At 43.3% G+C, this 26,692-nt stretch overlaps 1 protein-coding gene across 1 annotated transcript in view; it reads right to left on the bottom strand.

Moving 5' to 3' along the window:
- The window catches only part of PDGFRL (platelet-derived growth factor receptor-like), a 49,544-nt gene that overhangs the window by 17,064 nt on the left and 5,788 nt on the right, over positions 1–26,692 (bottom strand). The window contains exon 2 of the mRNA XM_012662906.1: positions 16,424–16,721. Within this exon, the coding sequence (XP_012518360.1) occupies positions 16,424–16,721 (298 nt within the window). The remainder of the gene's footprint in view (positions 1–16,423; positions 16,722–26,692) is intronic.

Genomic DNA, 26,692 nt, shown 5'->3' with positions numbered 1-26,692 from the left:
CTCTTCCCTTGTCGTTCCCCCTCTGCCGGCCTGCTGATGTCTTCATTCTTTCTGCCTCTCTGTCCTGTACCTCTGGCTTCTTTACAAAGGAAAATCTCTTCTTCCCCTTCAGAGATTGCCCAGATTCTGAGAAAATTATAAGTGGATATCCCTTTGATGCCACAAACCAAAACCAGGTGTGACACACCAGAGATCCACCCAGCAGAAAATCCTATCTGGCCACCTGGAATAACAGCCTTAAACTGTGCATGGCCTGGGGCCCAACAATTCCACCCACGGGAACAGATCATTGCTACCTAGATGTCAGCTGCAGCAATGACTGATAGTATAAAATGGGGCATAAGCTAAGAGACCAAGAGATCCAAGGAATTTAGTTAGAACTATGATGGCATTACAGCCATAACACAGAAAAATAGTCACGTTAGGAAAAAAGTTAATAAGACTTTGTACATTTTGATATTTTACACATTAAAAAAAAAAACTAGATTCTACACTACAATGTTAACAGTGTATCTTGTGATTTTCAGTGATCTCTTTTTGTTTATCTCTAATTAAGTTTCTAAATCAAGTAAGTATGTTTTTATAATAAGAAAACCTATAATAAAAGCAAAACAAGCTAAACCACTTAGACTGCTGAACAGATTCGCTATAAACGTGTGAGCACAATGGCTTATGCCTACTTGAAATACCTGCCCGGGAGTTTTACGACAAAGTGATGTTGCCTTTTTAGGACATCAGTTTCCAGCAGGCAGGGCCAGCAGGAATTCCTTTAGAGGCCTGAAAACTCCAGTATATTATTTTGTTCTGATTGATAAAAATACTGCCAAAAAATAATGAGCGCCGCAGGACTTTGCTTTCAAGCTACTCTGCTCCCTGGCCTGCGTGGACCCGCCCTGGCTCTGCTACCTGCCTGGAGTTTAACCAGGTTCCCGGATGTTGGAGAGCCTTATTATCGGTTTCCCCCCTTGACATCTCTTTTTCTTTTCATGGAGCCGTAACTCCATCTGTCACCCAGGCTGGCATCACCACTGACTCCCTATCTCATCTCTATTCTCTCAGGGGACAAATCGATCCTTCTGGAAAAAGTGTCCCCTCCGTTCCCTCCAGATGCTCTTCATCAGCTGTCCAGGTATACTTTCCTAAAACCATTTTATCATTACCTCCAGTTCTACGATATCAGCTGCTCCCGGGAATACAAAGTCGCACGCAGCCATGACCGTCTTCGGCAATCCCAGCCCCTCCAGCAGGGACTCTGGTCTCCATCCAGCCAAGCTCCTCACCTGCCCCAGACACATCAGCTCCTTTCCACCTCTGAGCCCTCCAGCCTCCTCTTCCCCCCTGAAAGACTCTCTTCTCCCATCTGGCCCAAACCTGGTTACTCTTCAGGGTGCTATTCTCAAGGCGACCTTTCAGGCTCAGTGGTTAAGAGCCATGTACTCAGATTTCCTTGGTTCAAATCCTGCCTCCACTCCTTACTGGCTGTGTGATCTTGAACTACACTTAAAGGTGACTGTGTGCAGAACAGAACGATGAGTGAAGGCGAGTTGAATAACTTGTCCGAGAGGCCTTACTTTTTGTCTCCTGTTTTATCTAATGTGAATTAAGCATAAGGGCCAAAAGTCATTTTGGAACTAGAAGGGACCTTACGGATCATCTGGTCAGATCCTTCAATTTCCAGACACTAAGTGACTCATCCAAGGTTACAAGGCCGGTTAGAGTCAGAGCTGGGCTTGGAATCCCTGGGGACGCCTGAGAAAAGAGTCGGGCACGCTTCCCAGTGGGCGTTGGAAAAGCAGCGTGGGTCTTACTTCAATTACATAAACCAAATGAGTGACTTGGAGATTTATGGATGATGGTACGATGTAACTTAGCAGATGTGCTCTCGCCATGTAGAGAAACTCAGAGATAACAATTAAATCATCATTCTTGTGTAATTTTGACAACAAAGTCACCTTTCAAACTTTGCGACCACGTGATTCAGATGTGTAGGGGTTATTCATTTTAAAAAGTGACATTACAGGTTGAGTACATCTTATCCAATAATGCTTGCGACCAAAAGTGTTTGGGATTTTTTCAGATTTTAGGATTTTTGCATTATAACACTTACCAGTTGAGCATCCCTAATTTGAAAATTGGAAATCTGAAATGCTCCGATGAGTTTTTTTTTTCCTTTGGAGAGAATCATCATCTATCAACATTTCTGGAATGTCCACTCTTCAAGACAGTCCTCTGACCTCTACTCAACCCTACCACGCTTTGTTTTCCTGCAATTTCCTGATATTAAATAGCATGTTATTTTGGTTCTACTCCGCTGTTCACATGAAGAGTAAATCATCAGAGAGCCCAGACTTTTAAAAATATGGCTACTCACAAAAAAGAAGGAAAGAGAAAGAAAAAGATACCATAAGAAACCATTTTCACGGCCACGTAACCACAGCAGAACAGTAATGGCTGTTAAACACCACCCTGATCGTACGAGTGAAGAGATTGTTGAAAATTTCCAAGTGGCAGCTTTGATGTAAAGACTGACCTCATGGACTCATTCATTCCTAATGACATCATCGGTGAACAGTAAACGCCATTGAGAGGGTCAGAACTCCCTTAGTCAGTCGCCTTCATTTCCGAAGGAGCATTTCTTTTGAGTGGCATGTCGGCCCTCAAAAAGTTTTGGATTCTGGAGCGTTTGGGGATTAGGGGGGCTCAGCCTGTATTATACTTCTGGCAAATCCAATCTTACCAGAGAGAACGAGCTCATCAGCACTTCTCTGTGGGTAACATGAAAAAGATCCCCCCGCTGGGCTTAGCTGAATGTTCTCGGCCACATATTCAGGAAGAATAGGCCCCAGAAGAGGAGGGACAGAAGACAATGGAGCAAGACAATGGAGCAAGCCTCTGCCACCCTTGCTAGGAAAACAAGCTTCGGGTCACTAACGGGCAGCCGTGCGGGCACAGTGAGCACATTGTGCCACGTCAGAATAGTGACTGCAGCGGCCCGTTCACACCTGCACGATGCACCCCCTGCAGAAAGAGACCCACCAAATCTCCCTGTTGCCAGCATCTTCAAGGTACCCAGCTCATGCTAATGCTGCTTTGACAGAAAACATCTGAACTCACCAGGAACCTAAAGAAACAGCTTTCTTGGTATAGAGACTACAAGAGTCTTGGGAACGAGACTCCATTCTAATTTACTTTGCTAAAAGCTGTGCAAACTTGGGAAAGCCTCTTACCCTCTGTGGGTCTAACCTAATCATATGGAAAATGTAGGGTGCTGACCAGTGATCCCCCAAGCTGGCTGCATTTGTAGTCCCTTGGGGAGGCTTGATGCTCTTCTCCTGGGCCCTTCCTTCCTGTGTCTCCGTCTTATCTGCAAGGCCTGGTCTCCCACAGCGAGGTCCTCACCCACCCAGTGGGTCAACCTGCCTCTCCAGCGCCGGCTGGCAGCTGCCTTTTCTTTTTCCCATGGAGACACTTGACCAAAGCTGTCTTCTGTTGCTCAGTACTCGTATCTGGTGTGTGTGTGTGTTTTATCTCACTAGTTCTTAAGCTGTTTGTGGTTGGGACCATGTCTGGTTTTTTTCTCATATGCCTTTCTGACTTAGTGGACTGTCTTTATACATAAATTAGGCAAAGAACTCCCCTCGGCATGCACGCTGCTCAGCTAAACACCCATCGCCCTCCAGCCGTGGTCGCCCCTCTGGTTCCATCTGCCTTTTCCCCTGGATGCCCCCCAGCCGACATGATATATTGTGCTATTCCATGAGTCACTTCGGTAAATAAATGCACAGGGGCACATTCTCGCCTATCAGTTTTGCTTGGTACCCAGGGTCCCAGCTATGAAGTCAAGTTCACAACGAAGGGCAGTCTTGTTACAGGGACGGGTGAGCTTGTGCTTTCTGATCTCTGCCCCAAGGCAAGCGAGACACCAGATCTCCTGTAGGTTCTAGAAGTGGGGTGTGGGTGACAGCAGGGCTTTGGGCAGTAGGATGTGTTCTGAAAGGCAGAGTCCAGGGGCAAAGTGAAGATCAAGCCCCAAAGGCAATCCAGCCGAAGGGTTTGAGCAGTAAGGCACACGGGCAAGGCAAGGAGACAGGACCTTGAGGGCCCAGGACAGAGAGGACGAGTGGAATGCAGGATGGGAAGTGACAGGAAGGTTCTGGGCAGACTCCCCAGGGCAGTGGCTTAGCGCCTGCCCACCTGCAGCCGGCTGTGTGGGTGGGACAGAGCTCCGTTCAGGGAGCCGAGTTCAGACACTGGTGGCAAACCTCTCGCATCTTGTTTTGCTGTTTTATAATGTGCTGTTTTACATAGTTATATCCCAGTGGGTGTAAAAATTTATCCCTTATTCCTCTTTTCTTGCTCCCCTCTCTGACATACCTTTCAAAACTTTTATTCACACCTTACACATTGACATACTTGGTAAAAAATGATCATGCTACCACTACACCAATTTTCTTTTGTGAGCATTAAATCCCAGAGCTCGCCCACGTGTATGCATTTTCATTAAAGATTTCACTCATGGAAGACAGGCGATCACTTGTACTGTAAACAATGTTCCATTTTGCAAGTCTCCAAAGTTATCATCTACAATAATTTTGTGATATTCCTCTAGTGTCTTCCATTTGATGCATGAGCTTAATTTTATTATAATCTTCTTACTCTAGTTTAATGCTGTGAAACACATCTGGGGTAAGCAAACCTAGACTTACCAGAATGTTCAACAAATGAAATGTTTTGTTTAATGAAACATGCTTTTTTTTTTTTTTTTTTGAGACAGAGTCTCACTGTGTTGCCCGGGCTAGAGTGAGTGCCGTGGCATCATCCTAGCTCACAGCAACCTCACACTCCTGGGCTCAAGTGATCCTTCTGCCTCAGCCTCCCGAGTAGCTGGGACTACAGGCATGCGCCACCATGCCCGGCTAATTTTTTCTATATATTTTTTAGTTGTCCGATTAATTTCTTTCTAATTTTAGTAGAGACGGGGTCTCGCTCTTGCTCAGGCTGGTTTCGAACTCCTGAGCTCAAACAATCCGCCCGCCTCGGCCTCCCAGAGAGCTAGGATTACAGGCGTGAGCCACCGGGCCCAGCTTGAAACATACTTTTTAAACGTCAGTTAGCAGAAAGTATCTTCCCCAAAACCACAGAATATGCTTCAACCCATTTCTCCCACCTTAATGACCAGACTGACAGAATAGCTGGACCATCAGCATAAATATCAGCGAATGCTCCAGTGTTATGGACACAGAGTTTGCAGGAGATTGAGACATATGTCTAAAATATTTTCTTAAAACAAATTTCCTGAAAAGTTGTTTTCTTGTGGTTTACCTCTTCTGGGTACAGTATGGTGAACCAAAATAGCTCATCTGTAACTGCGACGGCTCGGTGTGTGTGCCAAGCGTTCTCCATGCATGACCTCATTCTATCCTGACAACACAATGAGACTAGTTCTATTATTACCCTCCCCCCACCCATGTCCTCAGCTGAGCATAGCTGTGTTTTTCTGCAACCTGAACACCGACAGAACATTTAGTACACCCGGACAAGTCTTGTATCCTGCCGCCCCCACCCAGCCTTCTCTGGGGAAATACTGGAGGGCCTGGTGCCCGGGCCTTTTGGTCTGGGAAGAGGACGTTCCACCTTCAGTTGGATCAGTTATTTATTTGTCATTTCTGGGGTAGAAAGGCATTTGAAGGGAAGTATCAGAGCTTGGCTGCAGTGTTTGCTTTCAATTTGCCACGCAAATGGGACCCAAACTGCATCCCCGAGGTAAGGATGAAGGCAAAAGTAGAACCTCATCATCATCATTTGTTCTGCTCAGAAAACAAAGTAAAACTTTGAATTAAAGCTTTGAATTAAAAAGAGAGTTTGAATTAAAAAGACACCTGCCTAACAATGTGAAGGCAACTTAAGTGTACTGAGCTGGATACTTAAAAATGGTTAAACTGGTCAATTTCATGTTTTGTATACTCTCCTGAATTTGAAAAAAAGAAAGATACCTTCCCTCAGCATAACACCGGAGTGTCGTCCGCATTATTTGCCAAAGTCTGTGCAGATTTGTTGTCAACTGTGGGATTCTTCTGTTTATAAACACTTTTTAACGTCTTTTTCTTTTTCTTTTAAAATGGCTCCCAGCCCACTCTCTCCTTCCAGATGCTGACAGCAGATGAGACTGGCCAGGAGCCCGCTGTCTGCTCCCCCGGCGCACCCTCCCTTTGTGTTGCCTGTGGGTGGAGTGAGCTGTTGCCAACTGTGGCCAAGCGAAAACCCAGATGCCTCCCTTCTCTCCAAAAGCTATTTATTGTTTTCAGAGGAACCAGCCATCAAAGGGATCTCCTATGCCCCACCCACTCCACCCAACTTCCAGTTCTGGACTGAAAAATGCTAACATCCGACCAGACACCACGGACACATCCTGAAAGACACAATGCCTGGACCCTTATTTCTTAGGGAGCACGATCAGGGTTTATTCCCACATCAGCCCAGCTTGTTTTTACTGCTGTGATGTTGTTGCTGACAACCTGGCTGGAATCTCCGACATCTCCTTGTTTCTTACCAGCACTGATTTATTTAAGCCACGGTCCAGGCCGCCTATACTAAGTTTCTTGTCATTTTCTTCCCTGCACCAAGAATCCCCCTGCTGTAAACTCTAGAAGTGTGTTATGAAGAGAGTGAAGACACAAAATGTTTCCAGAGAAGATGGAAATGATCATGTTGATCCCCCAGCAGGGGTGGATCAGATGATCCAGAATATTCTTATACTATTTTTTTTAATATTATCAACAAAATGAAAGCAAAAATTAAGAAAAAATTCTGGCAAAGAAGCATTGTACCCAGGGAGATGTCTATAGACCCCAGTGTGAGGAAAATGGGTTCAGGACACAAGGACGACAGGTGGGAACACCTGAGATAGGAAGAGACACATATTTCTTCCAAAGCCAATGAGGAGTGCTAACCTTCATGTAGTAGTCTATATTATTCTGCATTTTCTATGTACATGTATTTATAAAAGCTTTAAGCCAACGACTCATAATTGCCCTAGATTTCACTCTAAATCCATCCACGTGGCCAACAAGGGTCTCCATGGTCTGCCTCCTGCTCACCTCCCAACATCATCTCTCCTCTTAGCCTCCTTCCCCCTCCCTAGCTCCAACCATCCCATTTTCCCACCTACCTTCAAAATGCTCCAGGTCCTATACTCTTTCTCACCTCTACCAGTTCCTTCATGCTGTCCCCTCCTGGAATTTTCCTACATTCTCCTCCTACATCCTTCTTGACCTAGTGAACTCTCAACCTTCGGACATTAGCTTGAGTTTTCTCCCACCTGTTGCTATATTTCTGTTAGCAAAGAGCCCACACAGCCATATTAAAATTGCTTATTTAATAATCTGTCTTCCCATAAGATTAAAAGTTCTATGGATAGAGAGGTTGTGTCTAATATGCTCACCATTTTATATCCAGCATCTACCTAGCAGGGGATCTTGAACATGCTTTAAAAAAAAATTATTGGCAGATGGAGTGGAGGAGTCAAGAAACAAGAGCATTCAATAAAAGCATTCAGTAAAAGCAGTAAGAAGGAAGATTATAGCAATAAACACCTACATCGAAAAAGTAGAAAAACTTCAAATAACCTATTCATGCATCTCAAAGAACTAGAAAAGCCAAGAGCAGATCAAAAAAAAAAAAATAAAGATCAGAACAGAAATAAATGAAATTGAAAGCAAAAAACCACAAAAGATCAATGAAACAAAAGTTGGTCTTCTGAAAGGATATATAAAACCTATAGCCAGACTAAGAAAAAAGAGAAGATCCAAATAAATAAAATCAGTGGTGAAAGGGAGATATTGCAACTGATACCACAGAAATTTGAAGGATCAGAGACTATTATAAGCAACTATATGCCAAGAAAACTTGGATGAATTCCTAGACACATACAACCTACCAAGATTGAACTAGGAAGAAGTCCAAAACCTGAATAGAGCAGTAACAAGTAATGAGATAAAGGCAGTAATAAAAAGTCTCCCGTCAAAGAGAAGCCTAGGACCCTATGGCTTCACTACTGAATCCTACCAAGCATTCAAAGAAGAACTAATATCAATCCTACTTAAACTACTCCAAAAAATTGAGGAGGAGGATATTCCCAAACTCATAAACTCATTCTATGAGGTCAGTATTACCCTGATACCAAAACGAGACAAAGACACAAGAAAAGAAAAAGTACAGGCCAATTTCTCTAATAAACATAGATGCAAAAATCCTCAACAAAATACTACTAACAGCAAACTGAATTCAACAACGTGATCAACTGGGATTCATCGCAGGGATACAAGGATGGTTCAACACGCACAAATCAATAAGTGTGATACATCACATCAACAGAATGAAAGACAAAAAACATAGCATTTCAACTGATGCCAAAGAAGCATTTGATAAAATTCAACATCGCTTCATGATAAAAACTCTCAAAAAACTGGGTACAGAGGGAACATACATCAACACAATAAAAACCACGTATGACAGACCCATAGCTAGTATCATAATGAATAAGGAAAAACTGAAAGCCTTTCTTCTAAGATCTGGAACAAGACAAAGATGCCCACTTTCACCACTGTTATTCAACATAGTACTAGAAGTTCTAGCTAGAGCAATCAGACAAGAAAGAAATAAAACACATCAAAATTGGAAAGGAAGAAGTCAAAATTATCCTTGTTTGCAGATGATATCATCTCGTATTTAGAAAAAACTAAAGACCCCACCAAAGAACTATTAGAACTGATAAATGAATCCAGCAAAGTTGCAAGATACAAAATCAACATACAAAAATCAGAAGCATTTCTATATGCCAACAGCAAACAATCCGAAGAAGAAACCAAGAAAGTAATTGCATTTATAATAACTACAAATAAAATAAAGTACCTAGGAATAAACTTAACCAAATAAGTCAAAGATCTATATAGTGAAAACTATAAAACAACAATGAAAGAAATTGAAGAGGATGCCAAAAAATGGAAAGATATTCCATGCTGATTGAAGGAATGAATATTCTTAAAATATCCACACTACCCAATGCAATCTACAGATTCAATGCAACCCCTATCAAAATACCAATGACATTCCTCACAGAAATAGAAAAAAAAATCCTAAAATTTATATGGAACTATGAAAGACCCAGAATAGCCAAAGCCATCTGAGCAAAAAGAACAAAACTGGAAGAATAACATTATCTCACTTCAAATTTTACTACAAAGCTATAGTAACTAAAACAGCATGGTACTGGCATAAAAATAGACACATAGACCAATGGAACAGAATAGAGAACCCCATACATAAATCCACATAGCTACAGTCAACTCATTCTCAACAAAGGTGCCAAGAACAAACATTGGGTAAAGGACAGTCTCTTCAAAAAATGGTGCCAGGAAAATTGCATATACATATGCAGAAGAATGATACTAGACTCCTCTCACTATGTATTAATACAAAAACCAAATCAAAATGGGTTAAAGACTTAAATGTAAAACCTGAAACTGTGAAACTACTAAAAGAAAACATTTGGGAAACACTCCAGGACATTGGTCTGGCCAAAGATTTCTTGAGTAAGACCTCAAAAGTACAGGCAACCAAAGCAAAAATGGACAAATGGTATCACACCAAGCTAAAAAGCTTCTGCACAGTGAAGGAAACAGTCAACAAAGGGAAGAGACAACCCACAGGATGGGAGAAAATATTTGCAAACTACCCTTCTGACAAGGGATTAGTAACTAGAAGATATAAGGAGCTCAAACAACTCAATAGGAAAAGTGTCAAATAATCCAATTTAAAAAATGAAACGTTCCTAACACAAAGAAATGATAAATGTCCAAGGTGAGGGATACCCCAATTATCCTGATTTGAACATTACACACTGTATGCCTGGATCAAAACATCACACGGACCACATAAATATACACAACTATTATATATACAACATAATAATTAAAAGTAAAATTTAAAAAAAGAGAATAAGAGGATATGGAAAAAATACATAGTAACAACTATTGTCAGAAAAAATCTCTTTGTTGTTTTTGATCTGAAAGGCGATACCTATATGATCTGGGATAGACTGAGTCTGGAATTAAAATCTGAATCAATTTCAGCATCTGAAAATATAGACTCTTCAGCATGCTGTCATTAGCCTCCGAGGGACCGACTAAACTGTTCAAGACAGCCATTGCTCTTGGAAGACTCAGAAGGGCTCAGGGCTGTAAATGAATCTATCCCTGTGTGGGCACATAAATTTACAGATGCCCACCCCACCCCTTTTTTCTTTCTTTGTTGGTAAATTGAATTCTATATTGTTTAAACTGCAATTTGAAACTACAACCACTGGGTAACCTAAATGGGTGAAAGGCCCATAGGCACAAGTGGGCACATATTTTACCTGGACAGACTTCATTTAAAATGTTTCTTTCACTGGTGTCAACTGTAACACAGCTGAAACCTGCCACCTAGTGGACCTTCTAATGACATGGCTTTGCTGATGCTAAGGAGACAGGCATCACAGAACAGGAGACTTGGAAGAACTACCAGAGCCACCTCGTGGTGGCCCGGCCTCTGGGGTCGGGAAAGGCTACCTCTGGGCTCTACTGACAAAGCTCTCCTTTTTAAATAGCTCAGTGTAATGTTTTAATATTCCAGTGTCTGAAAAGTTAGCCTAAATCAACGTGGAATTCCAACCACTTTCAATTTGAAGCTATCCCAGCAAGAAATCCATGCACCACTCGGATAAGCATATCCTTTTTATTTCTGTTTTACATCTTAACTTTAGAAATCAGATTTATTAGTCTAGTCTAGAGCTTAAAAAAAAAAAAAAAGCAGACAACAAATCTATTTTCCCTGAAGCTACCCTCATCAGGCCAAGAGTGTATTTTGATCTATATTCACCCCACTATACACACTATAGGGTCCTAGAGTCGGGCAGCAGCTCTGTCTTGGCGACCAGGAGGCCCAAGTTCTAGGACTCACACTGCCACTCACTAGCCTGTCACTCTGGACCAGCCATCTCTCCTCTATGACTCTTGGTTTCCCCGATGTGTTAGAAAGGGGGGCTTAAGCAAAATAACCACTAAGGTCTCTTTTAGGTCTAAAGTTTGCTGAGCTTTTTCCCAGAGTCACCGGTCACATGGCCTCAGGGCCCTGAATTGAGACCCACTCTAGGCTCAGTGTCCCCAGCAGCATTTGTTCATTGAAATACTCATGCCAGGCACTGTGCTGGGTTTAAGGGAGACACCAGGGAAATAAACAGACACCGTCTTTGGTAAGACACCGGGGCCACTGCTGTTGGGGTAGGAAGAAGTGGGAAAATTCAAGAAATAATTAGATAGCAGTATTGAAGGAGCTCAGAAAATTTCACCCCAAAATATGACTTCTTGGCATAGAGAGTATTTTGAATTAAAGGCCCTAAGAGATCAACAGGCCTTTCTCTCTCTCTGCCTAAACCAGACAGATCCATCAAAAGAACAAGTCACTTCCCTTCCCCTCCCTGTTATCTCAGTATATTGCAGGAAAGATCAAGAATGCAACCAGACCTGGCCCAAATCATTTTAAATATAATACCATCTCTCAGGTTAATTTAATTTGCAACGAGACTCATGTACAAGTCAATCTGTTTCCCCCATCCATTCACCCTCCCCAGCAACCATTTATTGCCCCTAACCAGAATTACCTCTACTCCTCATCTCCCCCTCCCCTCCAGAAGGAGGGTATAAAATTTCTGGGCCTAACTGAGATATTGGGTAATTGCTCCATGATTCTCCCTGTTCACACAGTAAATAAGTCTTTCTCTGATTAATCTGCCTTAATGGTGAGTCGATCTTTCAGCGAATTTCCAGGGGGAAAGGGGAAGATTCCCCTCACCCCCCCAGTATCCTTGCTGGGATGTGGAAGTGAAAAAGGGAAGTGTCCAAGGTGAGTCCCGGCCTCTGGTCAAGGACAACTGGATGGAGTTAGCGCCATTCACTGAACTGAAGGGCCCAGGAGGATGCCCAGGTGTGCAGAAGCTGAGCTCAGCTTTAGATGGTTAAGAAAGACTCATGGAAGCTCCAACTGAATGTGGTCAGCAGGCAGTTGGGAGTGTTCAATACAAACATTTAACCATGACAGATAAATTGAGGGCATCTGGCAGCATCTCGTGAGGAGAGAAGAGGGCACAGAATCCACATTTAATGCCTGGGGAGAGTAGAGGATTCAGAGCTATTGAGACGAACAGAAAACCAAGGGGAAAAAACCAGAGAAACATGGCACCGTGGATGCCAAGAGAAGAATGCTTCCATCTGCTGAGTGGACCTGGTACAGCGAGTCACACGGGCACGAAAAAGTGAACTCTGGATTTAGTGCCCTGTTGACCTTAGTGATAAAGTGCATGTGGAGTAATGGGGCCAAGTGCAGTAGCTGAAGAGCGAATAGGTGGAAAAAGGGAACACAGTGAGTATCACTTCTAGGCGACTGGCTGCGAAGGTAAGGAGAGAGAGGGGAAGGTGGTTGGAGGGTGCATGGGAATCAAGGCAGAAATTCCCAATTTGGTGGAGACTTATGAAAAGGATCCAGTCAAGGAGGAGAGGTTGGAGACTCGGAACACAGGGGGTTGAGAACGTTGGTAGGCATGAGATCCAGGATAGAGCTTTGTCCTTAGTCAGGAGGAGAAACCCTCCCTCCACTGTCACTGGTAGAGCAGGGAAGGGGGAGACATGCTAAGAGGAGGAAGCTGAGGCAATTGGAGCTCCAACTTCTCAATAAATTAGGTGATAATTCCATTAACTGAAAGAGAGACAGAGAGATGGAGGAGCTCTAAGGTTTAAGAAGAGAGAAAAAGTGAGCTCTCTAGAGAAATGTATTCAGCTTTACCAGGCAGAATCCCTGTGACCACAGTCAAGTGGGCACCCCAGTGGCCAGCTACATGGCTTCCCTCTGCAGTACTCAGCATCCACATGTGGGCAAGAGAAAGGAGGTGGAAAGTGCATTTGGGCCTGGAAGTTTCCGAGTGAGAATGAAGGAAGAACAGAGAACAAAGGAACTTAGGACAGGTGCAAGAGGACCTGACTCACGGCTCCATGAGGTCAAGCAACAGTGAGGACAGATTCGGGTGGGGTGATCCCACAAGACATAAAATACATCAACACTCTGTTGTTTGCCTAGCCGATCCTCCCCTCCCCACCATACATGCGGTGCACGCATCAGCACTAAGTTATGATCTTTAAATACTGAATGAATGCGTGACTAAGAACTGACTTCCACGAGCGCTAAAGCCCTGGGGGAACCAAAAAATATTTCCAGAGTTCTGGTGTGTCAGACATTGTTCTAGGAGTCGAATGATGAACCAAACGGATGTGGTATTTGCCCTCAAGGGGCTTATGCTCTCATGAGGGAAGACCAACCAGACCCCAGATTACAAAGAATTGATTTAATAGAACTACGTGCATTGTTGGGAAAGGTGTCCAAACTATCTTGGATCCTGTATATCAGCAGCCACATTGGCCGTGCACAATCCCCTCCCTTGTGCTAATCCTGGTCCAGATGATCACTTGGATTATTGTGCTTCAGAAATATGCTTTGCCCAGTAACAATTAGTTACGATTTACTAAACACCTACCGATATAATGGGCCAGGCATTGATTGGCAGCACTTGTAACAGATAATAGCATATCCATACTCCAGACCAGGAAATTGGTTTCTGGGGAAATTACTGATCAAAGATCACTTTGCTGGTTAGTGGTAAAGCTGTGCCTCAGTCTGGCCTTTCTGTTCCATAACGTGCTCCCTCTTTGGATGTTTGGACGGAGAAGTACTCAGCCTGAGTTTTATTTTCCCGTGGAATGAATTCTTTCCAATGCTGTGATAGCTCTGGGGTCGGAAGCTCCCCTGGTGTTCTTCCAACAGAGCCACTTCGCGTTGGATCCTTAAAATGTTTTCAAACATTTTAATATATAATTTGGATATAACATGTAGTTATTTTCATAGACGTGAAAATTCCTTTCATAGGAAAGATGTGAAATAACACTTTTATCCTTATGATTTGATTGAGGAGATTGAACGTTTTCCTTCTCTTACTGTTAGACATATAAATAATCACAGCAAGAGTTTAATACAAAAATGTTTATAATTGCACTATTTATGATTGTACAAACTTCTCAAACAGCCACAAACTGGGAACCAGGTAAGAAAACGATGCCATATTACACTGATGGAATGCCATGTTGCTATGGAAATGATAAGTATACTATAAATAGATCTATATAAAATTATATGTTAATTTACTGAAATATTGATTTAAAACCGTTTTCTCAAATCGCAGATTCATAGCTGAGAGGGTCCTTAGAGACCATCTTGTTTTACAGGCTAAGAAACTGAGGCAGCATGCGTGCTAAAATACCACCATGAAAAATCAACAGGCCGAGATGGATTTCTGCATCCTTCAGTCCTACAGAGATACCAAATTATAATCGGGTAACATTAATTTTCCTTTCTTGATACCATGTTTTAATCATTTACCAAAAAGTTTTATGCCTCGATGAACAAAGCCAAACATATTAATTCATTCAGCTATTTGATAAGCATTGACGACATTCCCAGCACTTTGGGAAAAAAACAAATGTTATAGGCATTTCTCTCTACTTGGGTCCAGTTTTACTTCCTGGGTCTCCAGAAGCTCATTAGACCTCTATCTTCTTCGTGAATTGCTCTCCCTGTGGGGCTGCTTTTATAGATTAGTGACAAGGAACATCTCACAATGTAGTGGAAAAAGATGAAGGAGTCAGAAAAGGAAATTTGAAGCAACATGGTAACATGTGAACTTAGTTCCAGAAAGCCACTGATGTTAGTTAAAACTACAAGGCTTTGTTGGAAGAAGACCTGGGGAGCTTCCCAGCCCAGAGCTATCACAGCATTGGAAAGAATTCATTCCACGGGAAAAGAAAATGCAGGCTGGATACTTCTCCATCCAAACACACCGCGTTCTGGGAAAGATGTCAAGAGTCCATTTCTTGAATCTCTAGTGTCAAATAAATCGTGATTTTTTTGGTTGTTGTTTAATATAAAGTTATGACTACATGTTTTTCATATTTTCACATGTTTCCTGAGGTTTTGGAGGGGGCCCACATCTGTCTTTACTTTCTTACAATGCCCTTATTGTACTTTGGACGAACACTCATGTTAAAAAGTCAAGATTGGTTTTTTTAGGTCTGGACATTTCAATTCAAGGTTAATGCTTACTTCACTTTGGGTCCTTAAAATGTTTTCAAACATATTTTAATATGTAATTTAGATATAACATTGAAAATACTCTTAGAAAATACTAAATCTTCAAGTGCCAAATCCTCTAAGATACTTTTTGTAAGTCAAAGACTATATGTTCAGAATCATTACATCCATTCTGGTTTTTTTTTTTTCCCCAAAGTGTGTGAATCTGCCTTTGTTGAATAAGGTCATTTAAAATGTATATGATAAATCACACATCTGAATACATATCCAAAAGAATTGAAAGCAGAATCTCAAAGAGACATGCGCACAACCATATTCATTGTGGTATTGTTCACAATCGCCAGAAGTTGGTAGCAACCTAAATGTCCTTCATTGGATGGATTAAAAAAATGTATATACACACAACGAATATTACTCAGCCTTAAACAAAAAGGAAATCCCATCACATGCTACAACGTGAAAGAACTTTGAGGGCGTTATGCTAAGTGAAATAAACCAAAGATACACAGGACTCTAACCCACACACACCCTAGGCCCTAGCCAGTGCTCAGGGCTCCTCCCATAAAGCATTTCTCACCCGTCAAGGTTTCCTAATCATCATCTTAACCACTTTTCCTGAACAAGAACCAGCCTCCTGGAAGGTGCTCATTCAAATATGGCAAATCTTTGTCCTACCAATTGCATCTGTATCTAAAAGTCATAGATTCACAAAAGTAAAAATCATCACGAGCAGTTGAAAAGTTTAAAAGTAGTTTAAGTTGGTGTCTGGTCAAGTTGCTCACGGGAATCTGTTAGAATCATTTCAGTTTCCATTATGACGACTTAAAAAAAACATAAAACAGTAAGTCCATTATTCTTCACAATTCTTAAGTTTCCATCTCTATGCATTACAGTTTTCCATAAAATTTTCGTTTTTTATACATTTTCCTCTTGTCACGTTTTCATAGAAAATTATCATATATTATGGTTTCCTATAAAATTTCACCCTTGCAACCGATGTTGGTAGGATTTAGCAATAATTTTTTTTTTTTTAACTGAGCAAAGAAAATCTATGACTTCGGCTCACTGAGCTTCCATTTTCATCATCTATTAAGGTGAAACGGTAGAACGGTGCAGAAACAGTGTAATATTTAATGAGGGATCGAAACTCAACTCTTTTCCCAACACAAGTAAAAAAAAAATTTTAAGTGCTTACCTGAGACGAGAGTCCTTAAAGGCGTCCAGATACGCAGGATAGCTCCATCCGATTTTGCTCCCTTTACATCGAAGCTCCACGGTTTGCCCAGCCGTCAGACTCAGGGTAGCAGCAGGTTTCTGGAAGCGACCTTTATCCATCACTTGAATCATTATAGACTGTGTCTTTGGTGTTGAATCAGCTGCATCCCTGTCCTTTATTTTAGGAATTTTGGGCTTCACCTTTTTGTTGGTAGGTTTGATTCTATTTTCTCCTTGTTCCTTTGGACGTTTGTTCTTGGGAGGGTGTTGGCCGGTAACTGTACGAATGTGAGGAGAGAGCAGTGGGCGACAGCAGTGGCATTCACAGGGTATTGATACCTATAGCAGATAACTTTTTAACACTTCCCTTCTCATGTGTCAAAATTATCTTCAGTGATAATCATGTAGTAACCATCATTTTCTTGATTCTTTAGTTTTAAAGCAATTAAAAAGAAATATATCTCAGCATCAGATATTATTCAAATTCAGCAGAATATTTCATGTATGAACTAAAATTTGCCCTTACAAAAATATGATTCCATGTAGTTCACACACTGTCCCATAATCTCCAAGTGGTCACATACGATGGCAGAACTGAAGGCACTCGGGTCTGTGTCTTTGCAATTTCTATGTTATCATGGCTCAGTTTGCATCTACTATTTAAACACAGGAATATGTAGTCTCCCAGAGACTGGAGACACCAACTGTACTGAAAGTACACTCAAAAGATTTCGAACCATAATGAACTCTCAAAACAAATGCATTGAGTGGCATCTACGTTTGTCGGGGGCTAAAGCGTCCATGTATTGATAGAATACAATGTTTACTAAAGAATAAGTACTAAACATATGCCAACTTAAAGCCTACGTATAAGTTATTAAAACTCAACAGTAACTGTAGCAGTGGTTTAGAATGTAGCCAACAAAACATCTTTAGGGGGAGGAGTATCTCATCACCAAAATTGTTGAGTTGCCAGTAAACAGTGATAATAAAAAGCTGACCAACTTTAAGTTGGTTTTATTATTGTTTTTGTCTTCTCTACAGACAATGAACCCCTTACTGCCTGCACCCAGGGAAGGTTGCTCCCACTATGCTGCCTTTGGAAGGCCATGGGGCTCCAGAAATCTCAGCCAGGGTCCCTGCAGCCTTGCAGTTGTGTCCGCCCAACGAAGGTGAAAAGCGGACTGTCCTCTAGTTTCAGTTTGACCATCCGTTTGCAGCAGCTCAGAGGCCACCTTGATATATGCCCATAGAATTACACAATGTCCCAATTTACAGGATCCTTGGAGATTATTTAGGTAAAGGCCTCATGTTGTAGATTAAAAAGAAAGGAAGGAAGCCCTGAAAAGTTAAATCAATTGCACAAAGTCACTCAGCTGGTTAGTGGCAGAACGCAGGAACCTAGGTCTCCTAGCCTCAATTCCAAAGTGCTTGTTTCACTATATGGAGATAAACATTCTGTACATATTTTAAATAGATACACACACCTTGGCCAATTGAGAGAATTACAGGACACTTTTATAAAATGGGAAAGTGTGATAAGAGAAAATTATAATAAAAAAACTCAGGCCAGGTGTGGTGGCTCATGCCTGTAATCCCAGAACTTTGGAAAGCTGAAGCAGGAGGATCACTTGAGCCTGGGCATTTGAGACCAGCCTGGGCAATATAGCAAGACCTCATATCTAAAAAGTAATTTTTTTAAAAAACTCAACTGCTTTGGATTCAGCTGGGTAATGATGAAACTTGGCTTCTCTTATGTGTTGCCCTTTGACCTTTGATATAAGAGCCACTTAGCCTCCACTCTTGGTTCAGCCTGGCCCAGATTCTAGAACCAATCCTGCTCTTAGGACCTTTCAGCTCCGTGTCAACACCCAGTCCTCACTCTTCAAGCTTATATGTCTTGCTCCTGGAGTCCTCTGGGCTCCCCAAGAGCCCATCCATTGGCTCTCTTTTCTGTGACCCCATGTCTGGTTGTGATTTCTTTCCACTCCTACGCCTGGGTCTCTTATTTCCTTTTCTTCCTCTGCTCCCATTTCTCTGGGTTATGGGCCTTGCTGAGCTTTCTCAATCCTTCCAGAGAGTAGAGTTGTCTCCAAGGCAGAGTCCCCAGCACCTGCCGCTGAATCTGCCGTCTGCCCAGACTTCCACCAACGCTGGGCGCTGGGTTTGGCACCCTGGTTCTAATGTTAGAAGGGCGCAGACACTGGCTCACATGCACACACTCTCCAGCCTCCTAGAAGGAGCAGCATCGTAACTGCTGGGAACACGTCAGACCAACAGAAATACACTCATTCAGCAACATCGGTTGTGAAGCATAACCCTCAGCTTGGCAATAGTGTAGAAGTCACATTATTCTTCTTAAGACAGAAAATAAAAGCCTATCATTGTGATGTCCAAGTAATCTGTGCCTTATGGCATTAGTCACCCTATGCCTATGAGATTAATGAACCTCTGGATCAATGTCTAATTGGGTGTTTTATCGTGTAACGGGAATTCGAGCTATCAGAAATAACAATCATGATCTGCAAAGCCTATGGAATTTAGGCAATCAGTGCTACCTGGCTGACTTCTAAGCTAGCAGATCTTGTGTTGCTCTGCTACTCAGGAACATCAGATTAGCCGATGATGGATATTAATGCACCCAAATGTTTGCTATTATCCCTGCAAGATAATTTGATCTTTTGACCAAATATCCCCACCAGTTGATCTAACTATATACTTGGTCCATCTGCCGGACTACAGAATGGGTCCACGGTTTGCTGGCAATGATGCTAAGTTAAGGGAGCCAGCCTAGCGACCCCACAGATGGCCAGACAGTCCCAGGATTGAGTGACTCCCAAATCCCATGTCTAATTTTTTAAAAGAATATGCCTCTTCAGCCTATGCAAATTAGTTATTTTCCAAAGACTTAAAGAATGTATATGGTAGATAAAAGAGAAAGTCCATTACTATTACAATTTTGAGACTATTGCATAGTATATAGACAAATAAGTGGCAAAATTCACAATTAAATATCATCATCGACTTCAGATCCAGGCCTGCCACTTACTAACTGCGTGACCTTGGGAAGTTACTTGCCCTCTTCTTAGTTTTCCTCATCTGTAAATTGAGAATGATAGGGTTACAGTAACTATCTCATGGATTGTTGCAGGAATTAAATGAGTTAATGTTTACAATGCTGACAATAGTGTCTGAGCCACAGTAAGTAGCTGCTAAGTGCTACCTGTTTTATGATTGTCTCGTGTGACTATGACAAACTCCTGGTAGAAGCAAAGCAGCTATTATTTAAGTTCACAGATGCTAAGTATCTCACCCTCGGTCATTAAAAAGGTATTAAAAAAAAATCAGACCCTCTGATCCAAGTCTAGAGCTTTCTCTGGTTCATGCCATTGCCTCTCGATTCGCTTAGAGATGAGCATATTGCTGCAGTTTTGCTTTATTTGCACACATCTTTGTGTGATAGGACGGGGGGTTCCAAGTCAAACAGAACTTGATGCTGGGGATGGGAGCCCAGCCTCCCAGGAAGGGCTGGAGATGCTGTTCCCAGGCATCCATTAGAATCCCCAAGTGATGCTGGTCAAAAACTCGTCTCCAAAAATGAATGAAGAAATGTTACAAAGCAAGAAGGAAGCAGGGAAAAGGAACCATGAGTATTCAAGTGCTCCATTAACCTCTCTAATTCCACAGAGCTGTGGAGGAGAAAATAAATTCATTAGAAGAATCATTGACCGCTGCTTAGACGAGGCTTGCATGTTAAACAGTCATTAGGATCAAAGAGCTGGAGCTGTCTGGTTTTTCCTGCCTAATGGGCAGTTATGGGGAAAGGCCAGCCCTGGGGGGAACATCCAAGTAACCACACTATGAATTTCCTGAGCAGCTCCGTTGTTTCCCAGGTAGTTATATAAACAGAAACGTCCCCTCTCATTTTCCTATTCTTCAGAAACACCCCACAGGAACACACACACTTTCCCGAGAACAAAGCTGAGAAGGTGACCCCAGGGAGATGAAAATGTAGAGAGATGAGAGTCCTTCCTTTCCTCATTGCCTTCGAGAACCCCACTCCAAAAAACTCTCCTGCCACTTATAAAGTATCATTTTCTGAGAATTAGATTCTTCTATTTCAGGATAAAGACCTTCATTCGAAGCATTTTCCAGAACTCGTTAGAACACGGTTGATGACTCTTTTTGAAAAACTCCATTCACGCAGCTCCCAGGACGCCATGCTGTCTTGGTTTTCCTGTGTCACTGACAACAGGTCAGCCTGTCTGGCAGCTCGTCCTCGTCTTTCTCTCCTGCCTGACCACTCCTCTCTTACCACCTTCACTCTCCCGATGACCCCGAGCAGTCCAACGGATGGCTCCTGCAGCAGTTCTATGCTGAAAGCTGCCCCAGGTCCCATCCTGACTCTGTCACTAAACTGCACATCTGAATATTCTGTCGCTTACTCAGCACGGCCGCTTGGAACTAGCAGGCATCTCAAATTTAGCGTGTCCAAAACTGACCTCTGGATGCCTCTTCACACTGATCCTCCCCAGTGTTTCCTTAATCAGCAAATGGCAACTCTGTTCACCTAGTTGCTCGGACAAAAACCTCAGTCTGCCTCCTTTTCTTTCTCCCCCAAACCACAGCTAATCTGGCAGCAAATCCTTTTGGCTTCACCTTGAAAACAGACCTTGAACCCAGCCTCTTCTCCCTCTGTCCACTGCTACTGCTGGAGGCCAAGTCACTTTTCACCCAGACTGTTAAACCATCTCCGAAGTAGCTCCCAGCTTCCACCCTGGCACTCCTGCTGTCTTTGTCCGTCTGTGCTGTTATAAAGGAATCCCTGGGGCTGGGTCATTTATTTAAAAAAAAAAAAAAAAAAAAAGGGGTTTATGTAGCTCACGGTTCTGCTGGCTGGAAGGTTCAAGATTGGGCCTCAGGCTGTTTCCACTCCTGGCAGAAGGTGAGGGAGAGCTGGTGTGTGCAGAGATCACGGGGCGAGAGAGGGAGGGGAGGGGAGACGCCACGCCAGGCTCTTAACAACCAGCTCTCCAGGGCACTAAGAGAGCGCTCACTCACCCAGAGGGAGAGCATTAATCTATTCATGAGGGATCTGCCCCCACGACCCAGACACCTCCCATTAGGCCCCAGGTCCAACACTGGGGATCAAATTTCAATGTGAGGTTTGGAGAGGGTCGAATATCCAAACCATAGCTGTTCCACCCCTCTGCCCCAAAACTCGCATCCTTTTCACATTGCAAAATACAGTCATCCCTTCCCAATAGTCCCGAAAGTCTTAACTTACTCCAGCATCAACTCAAAAGTCTGAAAGTCTCATCTGAGACTCAAGGTAAATTCCTTACAGCTGTGATCTTATAAAATCAAAAGCAAGTTATTTACTTCCAACATGCAATGGCGGAACAGACATTTGGTAAACTTGCCCGTTCCAAGAGGGAGGAACAGGCCAAAAGAAAGGAACGACAAGCCCCGTTCAATCCCGAAACTCAGCAGGGCAGATATTAAATCTCAGAGCTCCAAAATAATCTCCTTTGACTCCTAGTCCCACATCTTGGGGATACTGGTGAGGGGAGGGCTCCCAGTGCTTCGGCAGCCCCTCTCCTGGCTTTGCTGGGCACAACGCATGCAGTTACTCTCATAAGTCAAACACCTGTGACTTTTCCAGGCTGAAGGCGCACACCGCTGGGGGCTCTATAATTCTGGGGTCCCTGCAGCACCCCCATTCCCCCAGCTCCACTAGGCAGTGCCCCAGGAGGGACTCTCTGTGGTGCCTCCTTCTCTGCTGCAAACTTCTGCCCGGCACCCAGGCTTTTGATACCTCCCCCGCTCTTGCATGCTGGGCACCTGCAGGCTTAACACCACGTGGAGACCACCGAGGCTTTGGAACAGTGACCAGAGAGCAGTACCTGGGTCCTTTGAGCCGAAGCTGCAGCCAGAATGCAAGAAGCAGCATCCCGAGGTGGCACAGGGCATTGGTGCCCCGAAACCATTCTGTCCTCCTAGGCCTCTGAGCCTGTGGTGGGAGAAGCCTCTGGAAGGTTTCTTAAATGCCTGTGGGGCCTTTTCACATTATCTTTGCTGCCCGCACCTGGGTCCCTTTTAGCCACGCTGATCTCTTTAACAAGCAGCCTCTCAGCTGCACCCTCGAATTCCTCTCCTGAAGAAAATGCTCTTTCATTTTCTACCACCTGGCCTGGCTTCCAATTTTCCAAACTTTTACTCCCTGCTTCCCTGTTGAGTGTAAATTCCATCTTTAGGTCATTCCTTTGTGGCCAGTTATTGTTGATCATCAGCTTTTAAAAGTAGCCACACCCACCATTTCTTGAGTGCTTTGCGGCTTAGAAATTTCTTCCATCAGATTATCCTAGGTCTTCACTCTTAAATTCCAGGGCACGGACCCAGTGCAGCCAAGGTCTTTGCTCCCGTTCCCAATACGTTCTTCATTTCCACCTGAGACCTCATCAGCACGCCCTTCACTGTCTATATTTCTATCGGCATTTTGGTCGCAACCACTTGACTAATCTCTAAGAAGTTCCAAACTTTCCCTCATCTTCCTGTCTTCCTCTAAGCCCTCCAAACTCTTCCAGCCTCAGCCCATTACCCAGTTCCAAAGCTGCTTCCACGTTTTCAGTTATCTTTATAGCAATGCCCAGTGCTCGGTACCAATTTTCTATCTTAGTCTGTTTTGTGCTGCTATAAAGGATACCTGGGGCTAGGTTGTTTATAAAGAAAAGAGATTTATTTTGCTCACGGTTCTGCAGGCTTGTGGGGTAACTGAAGATTCTGGCCCCAATGCCGCTCTGGGAGGCTGGAAGCGTTAAAGAAAGTCGCAGGTGGAGACGCTCAGGTGAAACGGGAAACACAGTTAACAACAAAAGAAAAAGACAGAAAAAAAGAAAAGAAAGACTGGTAACACAGCCCCTGTCCCCAGCCCCTGGGGTGGCTGAGACCCTGCCAACCTTTATGGAAGAATGCCCTAGCATGCATGGTGACGCACACCGTATCCCCAAGTTAGTGTTTGTTTGTACTTGCCTATATAATCACTTGCTGTTTCTGGGTATGGCATGGAGAATTGCCCAGCTGGCCAGCCACCGTTCGAGCCCTGGCACGTAAGCTTCCCGAATAAACTCTTGTCCCCTTTCTCTGGTCCTTTGGTATCAGTTCACGTTATGTGGAGGCTCTAAAGGGCCTTCATCAGCAGACAACACTGTACAAGAAGCCTGGTGCCAGCATCTGCTTCTGGCGAGGGCTCCAGGGAGCTTCCACTCATGGCGGAAGGGGAGTCAGCTGTGCAGAGATCACATGGCAAGAGAGGACGTGGGGACAGGTGCCGCCAGGCTCTTTTTAACAACCAGCTCTTGCCTGAAAATAATAGAACTCACTCACTCTCGAGGGAGGGATTAAACTATCCATGAGGGATCTGTCCCGATGACCCAAACACCTCCCACTGCCAACACCGCCATATTGGAGATAAAATTTCAAGCTGAGATTTTTGTGAGGACAAACCATATCCAAGCCACAGCACCTACCTTTGAAAATATAAATCAGCTCATGGGCACTCCTGTGTTCAGAAGCCTGCAGTGACTTTCATCTAATTTAGAAGAAAGCTCTACAAGGCCTTACCTCTCCTGTCGCCCACCTCCCAGTCCTCAGTCACACCAGCTACTGGTGCAAGCCCTCCTCCAAGCTGTTGCGCTCCTGGTACCCTTGGCGTGCATGGCTCTTACTTCAGAAATCTCCAGGAAGGCCTCTCTCCATCTGCACAGCACCTTCACTCCCCTCCTCAATCTTATCCACGTCTTCCCCTGTGTCATTGGCTGGTTTTGTCCACTAAAAAGACACATGGAAGTCCTCACCCCCAGCACCTGTGAATGTGACCTTACTTGGAAGGAAATAGTGTCTTTGCAGATGTACTCAAGTTCAGATGCAGTCATTAGGGGAGGCTTTCATCCAATATGACTGTCCTTATAAGAAGAGAAGGGACCCATACAAAGAGTGAAATGCCACGTGAAGATAGACACACAAAGAGAAGATGGCCAGGTGGCAACAGAGGCAGAAATCGGAGTGATTCAGTTGCAAGCCAAGGAACGCCAAGGGTTGCTGGCCACCGCCGGAAGCCAGCAGAGGCAGGGCAGGATTCCACCCCTAGTCGCAGAAGCAGCCTGGCCCTGCTGACACTTTGATTTGGGACTTCAAGCCTCCAGCGTGGGAGAAAATAAACTCCTGTTGGTTTAAGCCTCCCAGTTCACCGTACTCTGTTACAGCAGCTGCAGGAAACTAACATACTCTGATGAATGATTCCTCAAGCCACTTAGCACTGCCTGAAATTATGTCTTTGTTTATTATCTGGTCTTTTCATTTTGTCACCAGCACCACAAAGAAAGGGTTTTACAACCTTCTCCAGGAAAAACCAACACACCTGAGGGCTTTTCACCCTCCTCTGATCACCCGGCTCTCCCTCTCTCTTGCCCTCAAACTTTTCTCTTTTTTGTCTCTAAGGATCAGAGATTATTTTGTACGTGAAACATACAGGCAAAGATTCTCAATGCTTCAAACATTTCATGATTTGCACTCATAAAAAAAGAGGTATTTTATAATTCTTTTTTCATTATAAAGATTTCTGAACTAATTTTTACTGTCTTTTTCCAAGGAATAAACTAAGACACAGACGTGAGACAGGGTCTTGATTAGAGAATCACTGTCATTTGTCTCTGTCCTTATTTCCAGAGATCTGGCTGTACTGCCTTCATATCATAATGAATCTCTTTAGTCCTCCCAGAAAGAAAACGCTTTCATAAGATGCAAAATAAACCCACGTTAGACTGAAGATGAAATTAGCATGGATCAAGGTTCTGGTGTTGCTCAACAAAACAGCAGTAACAAATCGATATTTATGCTTCAGCACTTGCTCCTGACATTGAATAAAAACATGTAGGTATCAAAGGTTGGTAAGTGCCTGTGATTTTATACTTTTTAGGGGCACTATATCAATAAACTCCATGGTACATATTCCATATAAATGCTGAACATTAAGGTGCTGTGATCAATGTCTGACTCTAAGTGGGCTCTTGGGCTATTTATTGACTTTTCACGCCTCAGTTTCATGCCATGAAGTATTATATGCCCTCCCAGCTTTCACTCTTCCCGAGGAGAAAGAACATTACTTCCAAAAATTTAAAGCATTTTGGAAGGCTGGGTTAGGACAGATGTCCAGCCCCATGTGCACTTACAGAGAAGCCTTTTCTTCTTAGAAGACTCTCTCTCCTAGATGCCATGACAAAAACTGAAAGGAGGTGGGACAAGTTGACTTGTGGGCCTTGGGTTTGCAGTTTGGGCTTTGGGATAGCCTGGCAGGCAGCATGTTACCAACCTGCCAATTTAGAGGCCAGGACTGGAGGGGTAATCCACTCTCATTGGTTGTGCCTGGCCCCAACCCACCACACAACTGGAAACAGGAAAAACATTCTTACTAGGTTTAGGAAAAGTGTTATATAATTTAATGTAGCAGTATGTGTATTTTTATCCATAAATAGTCTATCCCTATAAATGTACTTTCAAAAACAAAATCACAGTGCTATTATCACACCTAAAACTTATCGATTATTTCTTATAAAATAGTCTCTATTCCACTTTCTCCGATTGTCTCCTAAATGTTGACTGTTTGCATGAATTACATTTTAAACAGATGCTAATTTATTTAGGCAGATGTTTGTAATCATTCTCATGGTCTGGGTGCACATTGGCTGGGAAGGATCCAGGAGGCAGAAGCTGAAGCTGCTTCCTGAGCTCCCCCGCCCAAGACTGGCATCTTGGGTATAAACCAGTGAATGTTATTTGAAGTGATTTTGTCTGGCCATCTTCTGCCTTATTCAAAAATGATACCGAATACTGCATTTCCGCCATGTCAGCAGTCACATATGAGAACCTGCCAGGAGCATTTTAATGCTGCATTTTACAAACTGAACTCATGCCAACTTCTCTCTGGGCACAGAATTAAGTATTATTCGCCCCTCCCAGTAGAAGCGCTGCCTGCACTTTATCAAGCAGGGCTCTAGGCTTAAGATTCTCACGCTCAACTTCAAATCCCACAGCCATCTTGGACTTTGCAAACTAAAATGTGGTATTTTTTTGGCAAATGCTTGGCGTTTCATAGGAAAGAAAGGAGCTGGGCAGGATGGAGGAGTGGATAAAATGTGAGCCAGGTTGAGCTGGCTCCCGTGTGAGGTTGCGTAACAGCAAAAGCTGCATT

Source organism: Propithecus coquereli, unplaced genomic scaffold, assembly GCF_000956105.1.
Source record: "Propithecus coquereli isolate 6110/MARCELLA unplaced genomic scaffold, Pcoq_1.0 Scaffold79, whole genome shotgun sequence".
Lineage (NCBI taxonomy): Eukaryota > Metazoa > Chordata > Mammalia > Primates > Indriidae > Propithecus > Propithecus coquereli.
The sequence above is the reverse complement of the archived record's forward strand: the minus strand, read 5'-3'. Positions and strand labels throughout refer to the sequence as shown.